Below are 9763 nucleotides of genomic sequence, written 5' to 3'. Positions count from 1 at the left end.
ATCTCTTTAATTATATTTTTATACTCAAATTATTCTTATTTATTCATTTTTTTTCTCATACATTCTCTTATTTTTCTCATTATATTTTTTTCCTTTATATCTATCTATACTCTTTTATCTATAATCCTCTCTTTATTTTTTATCTTTTTAAAAAAAAATATTATAAGTTATCGTATAAAAAAATTAATTAATTCTTCTAGATAATCAATTTGATAATATAAATTTGATTTTGTATGAGAATAAATTTAATAATTATTAGATTAAATATTTATTTAAAATTTATACAAAAATTAATTAAAATGTAAGTAATAAATATATAAATTTATATATAAATATTTAATTTAATAATTATTAAACTCATTCAGTTTAAGCTTTTTATAGCTGCACCATGCGATAATATAAAAAATAATTTTTTTAATAGAAAAAATTTAAAAATAATACCTACAAAATTAAATAAAAATATTTAAATAATTTAAAAAAATTTAAATTTAAATTTTATCCTCATATAATAAAATTTTTATTTTTATTTTGGAATATATTTTTTTAAAATATAGAAATAAATTAATTATTTTATTAAAATATAAAAATATAAAATAATAATATTTTTAAAAATATAAAATAATTAATTAATTTTATTAAAATAAAAGAGTATGCAATGATTTGATTTGTATTAAAATAATTGATTAATAAAAAATTTAGAAAAAGAGGCTAAAAAATTCAACAAAAATGAAAGCGGAATAAAGTAATTAAAAAATATGTTTTGTTAAAATACAGTAAATAAATAATTAATTTTATTAATATATAAAAATTAAATACTAATTTTCCCCCCGTAATTACAAAATCTAATCGCGCACATCACAACTTACTTGTGGCAACACCTGTACCTGAACAATTAGCGGCTTGTGACGGTATTTGGCTTGGACCTTTTTGGCTTTTGTAGTGTAGTTTTGCAGAGGCTAGTGTTGTCCAATTTTAAATGATATATATATATATATATATATATATATTTTTTTTTTTTTTTTTTTTTTTTAAATAAATATATCATAATTTAACCCTCAAAATTTGATAAAATTATAATTAGGTTCTTCTATTTTCAAAAGGTCAACAATATAATTTTTCGGTCTAAATTGAACTCAATCAGACTGTTAATCACCTGAGAAATGACAAAAATACCTTCAAATAAGAAATTAATTTCTCCTCAACAGATTTATGCATTCTCTCTCCCTCCCTCCCTCCGCATGTCTTTCACCTAGATTATCTTTCTACTCCCTCACTTTTTAAAATCTCTCATCCATAAATATCAAGTATAATGCGTGTTTTTTGTTTAATCAATGGGTATAATTATTTTATATATTTCGTTTTCCTATCATTATTAAAAAAAAATAATTATACATTCATTTATATATTTTAATTAATATATTTAAAAATATTTTTTTTAATAATAATTTGAATAATAATACCAAACGCAAAAAAGGTATGCATGCCTCAAAGGTCAATTGACATTTGACAAGGTCTATTTGTTAGTTCACCTAACAAGCTCATTTCTAGATAATCTTATATTTCACCTTCTTCCATATGAATTGACTTTATTGATTAATAATTTAATCAGAGTAGTTCTAAATACTAAAATTAAAAAAAAAATTAAACAGTTATTTATTAGAATTAGAACTTTCCAAAAAAAAAATTGCCTAAATTTATTATTTTTTTTCAATTAGCTCATAAAATGGCGAATTTTCATTATAATTAATGGCTTAATTAAACCAAAATATAGCCCATAGACGTCAACATAATATATGCCTAATTCGTAGATTCTCTCGTATAAATAATAATATTTTATTCTTACAAAGGAGCTATTCTTTTATATTTCTAGAATTAATATGTCGTAATGCCATAGAGAGTTAGTCGGGCCAAATTTCTGTAAACCAAGTGTTCATTTTAAACCATTGAATGATAATTATAATGATTGATATCTTTGTTTGTGATTGTAGGTAATTTAATGGAATAAAGCTTAATTTGTGCCTGTATTTATTAGGAGGTATAATTTAGTATAATTTTAATTTTAATTTAATTTTAAATTTTTTTATTTATGCTCAATTTAATTTAAAATTAAAGAATGTGTAACTCATCGTTATTTGATGTGTGAGTTATTTTTTATTATTTTTTTAAATATTTTTAACGTTAATTTATAGTTAACTATTTTTTAATGTTAATTCAATAATTATAATTAGTTAATTTTATTATATTTTACTTTTTTAATATTAATTAATAATATGAAAATATAAAAGTAAATTTTTATATTTTTAATATTATTTAATTATAATTTTCTTATTTTAATTAATAAATGTAAATGTAAAAATAATGTTTTTTTAATTTAAATAATTAAAATTTATTATTATCGTAATTTTTATTTTAATTAATTATATGAAAATAAAATATATATTATTTTTTAATTTAATTAAGTATAATTATTATAATTTTTATTTTAATTAGTTATATGCAAATTTAAAAATAATATTTTTTTTATATTTCGTTTTAATTAATAACATTTAATAATAAAAAAAATAATATCTTTATATTTTAATTTAATTAATTATAAAATAATATTTTAATTTTTAAAAAATAAAAAATAATTAAATATTAATAAATCACTTATACCAAAGTTAAAAATAGCTAGACTAAATTGAATCTCCAAATAAATATAAGAGATAAATTTAATTTTATTCTGTAATTTATTCCAACCACATAAATTTTTGTTTATTTTTTCCTCAACTCCTTATCACTATTTTCTCATATTATTTTAAATTTTATTATAGTATCAAAGTAATCGAAATTATATTTGTCTATAATTTTTACGGCTACCATTTGAGCAAAGTAAAACATCATCATCTTGTTTACATCTTCTTCTTTTTTTGCTTTATCTTCATGATTTTCCTTGCTAACAAAGAAAAACATCTACCAATGAAAAGAAAAGAAAAATCTATCATTTGCATATTCGTATTCTTTCTTTCATCATCAAGCAAGAAATTAGTGGGTGGTTGTCATTTTCATCTTATTCATCTTCAATCTACTCTTTATAGCTGCTATGCTATGAGGATGGGCCCAAAATATATTAATAAACCTTTGTTCCTCATTTGATCAATCAAATGAAAAAAATATCTCTATTCTTTTGTTGTATTCTAAAAAACATTCTATTGACGCAGTCAACATCACTATCCCCAAGCCTCAATCTTCTTGATCTGTTAACATAATTGCAACAATCCTTCGGCACCATGCTTAATTCTCAGACCCTCTAGCTTGTAAAAGTCTTATATTTTTTGCTTGGCCTTGTGCCAGAAATGTTATGAGTGTCAATGAGAGAAAGTTTATCCCAGTCTTAAATTTAGCTCAAATATTTTATTTCAAATTAATATGAGACAACACCTTTCTTTCTATTAAAAGAGATGTGGTATTCAAATAAAGCGTTAACAATGACATGATACATACCAACCGTTGAAGCTCAATCAATTTCTACTTGCACATTCTGCTAATTTTGTTCATCAATTACTAATTGCTTTGCGATTAACATCTTCCCCTACTCGAACATCCTCGGCTCCATGTCATTCTATTGAAATTCTTTTTCATTCCTCTTACACTTCATCAATTTGCTCAAATTCACTATTTTTTGTCTCAACTTTATTGCCATCTTCATATCTTTGCTCTATAAGAAAATTTCAGCAAAAACATCATGCATCCACTCTTCTATCTAGATCTTTCATTGATGGAGAAAATAAACTTGGCAAAGTCATGTTTATTTATATTTTCTATTTGTTCTAGAAACGTGAATGAAGATGTTTGATGATCTCTTCTGTGTTCAAAACAAGTTATTTAAGAGATTAATTGGAAAAGAAAATGTGTTTATTAATTGTTCTTTGCTCAATATATAATCTAAAGGCAATAAAAGCAATTGAAGGGGAAAAAACATATGTCTAATTCTCTCCAAAAACAAAGAAGGGCATTAAAAAATTTTCAGAAAACCCTTTGACTGCAATAAATATGGATTATTTAATTGATTTTCAAGAGACTCTAAGGCTTGCTTAAAACAAAACAAGCCAAGACTGGAATTCGTCAAATTAAAGAAGTGAAGACAATACTCCAGTGGTCTCCAGAAATTTAAAGACTATTTGTAGCTGCAGGACTAAATGCCAAAGTTCCAGGATTCAAGAGTCCAGAGATTCTCTAGTATAAATGAAGCAATGACTCGACTTATGGTCTAGCGTCTTGTAAAGTCTAATGAATCCAGAAAGGTTTACGCGTACACCAAGGGACAAATCCTAACAACATCTTCTTGTTGGTCTTCTTCTTCTATATGCGTGCCTTTCACATATAAAATGTAAGTTGGAATCAGTCAAATTTTCTTCTTCTCCCTCCTTTACTGATGATAAGAATGCATGACTTTACGTGAATGTTAATAATTTTCACCATAATAATAGAAATAATTGATGGATGAATTAACGGACTAATCAAGCCAGAGTCTATTTGTTTAATAATAAATTAAAAAAACTTCCATTTAATTTTTATTTTCATCCATCCAAATATAACATAAGAATAGTTTCCTTTGAATATAATTTACGCGCGAGAGGCTTGCATGGAAATTATAGTTCATCTCTCCTAAACCCATTCAAACTCTGTCTTTGAAATGTAATCGACACTGAGACTTCAATATTCCAGTACTAGACTTCGTCAATGATAATGACAGGACTTGGAAATTTGAGGCTTCTTAAATTTGGATCAATACTATATGACAAATAATTAAATAGGATCAATTATAAGTCTAAAATGTGACCTAGGTCAATATATGTTATATATATAAAAGGTATCATCTCCGTTTGCCAGTAATTATTCATATTCAAACCAAATGGATACTTATAATATTCTCTCTTTAGGTGTCTTAGTTTTCTTGATAATAGCACAGAAGGCAATGGCTAATGGGGTTGAAAAGACAACAGGGAGAGGCATCATGGGTGCAGTGGTAGATGGCAGTTCACGAATAGGTAAAGAGCAGAAAGTGGCAATGAAGATGGCAGTCAGGGATTTTAATAACAGCAATAATCAAAGTTTTTTTCTTCAAATCCAAGACTCTCAGGGACAACCCCTTCAGGCAGCTCTTGCAGGTAACATTTATTATATTGACACTCATTCATACATACCTTGCTATTTTTTACTTTTTTTTTTCTTATTTAGTTCAAATTTGAAACCTTACCCATTTAAAGATAACTCTATTATTATTGAATTAAAGTTCATTGATTATTGATTATATACCTAGCTCCTTGAATTTTAATGCTGAATTTTTTTTTCTTTTATATAAGCTGAACTGCTTATTTATATTTAGCATTATATTTCTGCTTATTCAATCTAGGAAGTTACAATTTTTAAAACCCATTTTATAGGAGCTGTAGAATATTTAGGATTAAAGTGTTGAAAAGAGTAGATCGAGTTTATTATATTTCTATTACTCATTCAGTTTTTGATTTTTATTACTCATTCAGTTTTTGAAATTTAAGTACATCACATACACAATATTAAAATAAAAAACATAATATAGAGTTAATCCCTATAAATATAACTCGATTAATTATCATCATCATCACTGTGTATTCAAAACACTATATCCTGCCAGTTTAATCATAGTTCGCAAAAGTGGTCAGATCAGGTCGAAGGTGAGACAAAAGACCTATATGAGAGAAGGATATGTTTGGCTTTTAAAAGGTTGTAAATACCAACCGACCAACAACAGAAAAAACGCTATTCTTGATTTGACTCAATCAACTCAGGAAATTGCTTAATTACTTAGAGTAGCTGCTATCAGAAAAGAAAAAATTCTGTTTAATTTAAGACAGCAACTTTAGCTACGTTCCGTAAACCGAAGTCCTTATGCCGATCGTGCTCCACGCATAACTGCTACAACTGCTATATTCTTTAAGCCTGAAGGTACGCGCGCTGCACATTCCTTTTAGTAAAGATAGGCCGCGAACCAAGTCAAGACTAGGATCAAAAAGCACTATACTAATAGTAAAGGGTCGGACCAACGTTCGAACAGGGAGACTTCAAAAAGGTCAAAAAAGATAGTGCGAAAAAACATTCGTATATTAAATAAATAAAATTTATATATTTATATAAATATATTATACTAATATTTTTTATAATTAATTATAATGACACACTACACCATACCAATTATTTTTGTATTTGAAGTCCTATAACTATTAGAACATATTTCTTAATTAATGGTAAATACTTTAGAGATTTCTTTTATGAGCACATTTGCGATTAGCTTAGTTTAGTTGATATATATTACGTCGATTAATTTGCAGCCCAGGAACTTACTGATAGGCAAAAAGTACAAGCCATACTAGGACCACAAAGGTGGGAAGAAGCATCACTAGTTGCAGAGGTCGCTAGCCAAGCCCGCATCCCAATTATTTCTTTAGCTGATGCAACTCCAGTGTGGGCAACAGAACGTTGGCCATTTATGGTTCAAGCCTCGTCCAACCAGGACTTGCAAATGAGAGCTATTGCTGCCATTGTTCATTCATGGGAATGGTATCATGTTACTGTAATTTATGAAGACAATGGTTCTTCAATGGTTGAAGGTATACCTCTTCTCTCAGATTCCCTACGAGAAGTAGGTGCAGAAATAAGCCGTCTTTTACCTGTCCCACCTTCTGTTTCTTCAATGGTAAAGGAACTAGAAAAGATTAAACAAGATCATTGTAGAGTCTTTCTCGTTCATTTGTCAGTGCCATTGGCTATACGCCTATTCCAAAAGGCGAATGAAATGGGGATGATGAAGAAGGATTATGTATGGATAACTACAAATGCCTTTACAAGTCTCATCCATTCTATCAACACATCTACCTTCCCCTCAATGCAAGGAATTGTGGGTGTCAGGAGCTATTTCCCTGATAAAAAGCCCCAGTTTCAAGACTTTGATAAAAGATTTGAAACATTGTTTGCTTCAGAATATCCAGAAGAGGACATTAACAAGCCGGGAATTTACGCTGTGCAGGCCTATGACGCTGCATGGGCACTATGTTTAGCAATGAAGGAAAGCTATAGCAAGGATGGACAACACTTGTTAGGTAACATTTTGACAAATGATTTCGACGGCCTAAGTGGACAGATTCATTTTATTAACCAAAAATTAGCTCCAGCTGATAAATTTCAGGTCATTAATGTAGTGCATAGGAGATATACAGAACTTGGGTTCTGGTCAGACAGATTAGGTTTCTCAAAGAGCGTTCATGAAGGATCTGCATACAACTCTTGTATGAAGAATTTGGGGCATATTTTTTGGCCAGGAGACTCTGAAAGCACTCCTAGAGGATGGGCTATTCCAACAAATTCCAAACCACTTCAAATTGGGGTTCCAAACATGTCATCTTTCAAGCAATATGTGAATGTTGTTCATAATCCAATAAATAACAATAATTCTTTTGAAGGATTTGCTATTGACCTCTTCAAAGCTACTGTTGCAAGCATGCCATATTTTCTGCACTACAAATTTATATCTTTTCAGGGAACCTATGATAATTTAGTGGAGCAGCTTCATCTTAAGGTAAGAGATTCATCTTAAAATATCATACTGGTTAATTTTATTTATTAATTGTCTTGTTTTCCTTTCTACTAATTAACTGTGTATGCTTAAATGTACGTGCACATCTACTTGGATTTTTGTTCATCGAAAGCAGAAATTCGATGCAGTGGTTGGAGATGTGGCGTTAGTCGCTAGTCGTTGTGAGCATGCAGAATTCACGTATCCCTACACTGAATCAGTTTTAGTGATGATAGTTCCAGTACAAGCACGAACCTCCAAGAGAGAATTGTTATTCATAAAGCCCTTCACAAAAGCTATGTGGGCTTTAGCATTGGCTATAAATCTCTACAATGGTTTTGTTGTTTGGATGATAGAGCGAAACTACTGCCCTGAACATAGAGGCAGTGTCCTCAATCAAATTGGAATCATGATTGGATTGTCTTTCACAACACTCTTCTCTTTGCAAGGTAAACTCCAAGCACTCTTTCAACCCAGTCATAAAAATAAAAATGGAAATTATCATGGATTGATCGATGCTTATTTACTTGATCATGTTAGGGGAAAAACTACATAGCAATCTATCACGGATGGCAATGGTGGTATGGCTGTTTGTGGCTCTAGTCATCACACAGACCTACACAGCTAACCTCACTAGCATACTCACAGTGACAGGGCTTGAACCCACAGTAGCTGATGTCCAGTCACTGCAGAACAGCAATTCCATGGTTGGATATTGCAGGGGTAGTTTTGTCACAAGATATTTGACAGAAGTCTTACGCTTCCGCTCTGAGAACCTCAAGAGCTATAAGTCACCAGATGAATACGCTCAGGGCCTTAGAAGTCGAGAAATAGCAGCTGCTTTTCTTGAAGCTCCTTTTGCCAAATTATTCCTGACAAAGTACTGCAATGAGTTTATTGCAGCTGGGCCAACCTACAAAGTTGGGGGATTTGGATTTGTAAGTCTGCAACCTTGCCATTGCTTAACTTCTATAAAACTTAAAATTAAAAAATGAAAAAACTCAAATACCTTAACTTCTCAGCAGTTCAATGATTAATGGTAACAATTCTTCTCAGGTATTTCCAAGGGGATCACCACTCGTACATGATGTAACAAAGGCACTGCTAAATGTATCAGAACATGGTAAGCTGCAAGAGCTGGAGAAAGCAATGCTTGCTTCTGAGAAGTGTGTGGATGTGAAATCAGAAGATGAAATTTCCAGCCTTAGCCCCAGCAGCTTTTGGGTACTCTTCATCTTGACAGGAGGCACATCAACTGTTGCTCTTGTCAGCTATTTAATACAGAGAAGAAAGATGATCTGGAGATTGATCTTGGCTATAATGATAGGGAAGAAACAGCTCTCTAGGAGGAACAGTAATGTAGAAAGTCCAGCAAATTCTGTTGGAATTATAGAATTTAGCATGCAACCCTAATAACTTCCAGAGGCAATAGTATTTGGTTGTAAATGAAGCTAATAGATGAATTCTTAACATTTTGTGCCCAAGTTTAGGACTAACCTTATACTTCTGTAATTCACTTGAATCTTCGGGCATGTACACAATAGTTACAGGTATATAAGCATACACCATAAAGATTAAATAGTGCAATGATCCAGTGTTTGTTCTTTTAGCACATATAAAACAGTTACAAGTAACCGAGAGTTGTGAACTTCAAGAACCAGAAAAAGCCATGATTGGTTCTCAAAAGTGTGTAGTAGATGAACAGGAATCATCAGAAGAAGATGAGACTTTCAGCCATAGTCCCAGCAGCTTTTGGATGATTTTCGTAATTAATTGAGGCACATCAACCCTTGCTCTCCTCATCATTTTGTTTGTTACTTTTGTGTGCACGATAGTTCTTCCTGAGGGCAGTCCATAAATCAAGTAAAAGGTCTTTTCAGGAGATTAGAGTTTAATCACTCACATTTATCCTTTAAAAGTATTAATCTCAATAATTCATATATTGTCTCTATTTAATTAATTAATATTTAACGTCTTGCTTGATATAAATGCAGCAAATAACAGTACTATTATAATTAACTTCTCACACATTTTTACATTAAAAAAAAGCATTTTATGAATTAAGATAAATTATACACTTCCAAGGAGCATAACAATATATGAGAGACCAGAGGAAAAGGTAAGATAAAATATTGTTGATCCATCATCCATGATCATGATGTAACTATAAAC

At 29.6% G+C, this 9763-nt stretch overlaps 1 protein-coding gene across 1 annotated transcript; it reads left to right on the top strand.

The window, feature by feature from the left end:
* Positions 1-4909: 4909 nt before the first annotated feature.
* LOC110667649 (glutamate receptor 2.8-like) lies at positions 4910-9331 on the top strand. Its single transcript, XM_058146425.1, has 5 exons — positions 4910-5150; positions 6351-7594; positions 7728-8040; positions 8132-8529; positions 8648-9331. The coding sequence occupies exons 1-5, from the start codon at positions 4958-4960 to the stop codon at positions 9002-9004; spliced, it is 2505 nt and encodes an 834-aa protein (XP_058002408.1). The 5' UTR covers positions 4910-4957; the 3' UTR covers positions 9005-9331.
* The last annotated feature ends 432 nt before the right edge of the window (positions 9332-9763 follow it).

This window comes from Hevea brasiliensis, chromosome 4 (assembly GCF_030052815.1).
Source record: "Hevea brasiliensis isolate MT/VB/25A 57/8 chromosome 4, ASM3005281v1, whole genome shotgun sequence".
NCBI lineage: Eukaryota > Viridiplantae > Streptophyta > Magnoliopsida > Malpighiales > Euphorbiaceae > Hevea > Hevea brasiliensis.
The sequence above is the reverse complement of the archived record's forward strand: the minus strand, read 5'-3'. Positions and strand labels throughout refer to the sequence as shown.

What these genes read in the sequence shown, in the direction of transcription:
- LOC110667649 (XM_058146425.1), top strand. Translation starts at nt 4,958, where the DNA reads ATGGCTAATGGGGTTGAAAAGACAACAGGGAGAGGCATCATGGGTGCA. An exon ending in CCTTCAGGCAGCTCTTGCAG is followed by an intron (nt 5,151 to 6,350) that starts GTAACATTTATT and finishes ATTAATTTGCAG; the next exon opens with CCCAGGAACTTACTGATAGG. An exon ending in AACACTCTTCTCTTTGCAAG is followed by an intron (nt 8,041 to 8,131) that starts GTAAACTCCAAG and finishes TGATCATGTTAG; the next exon opens with GGGAAAAACTACATAGCAAT.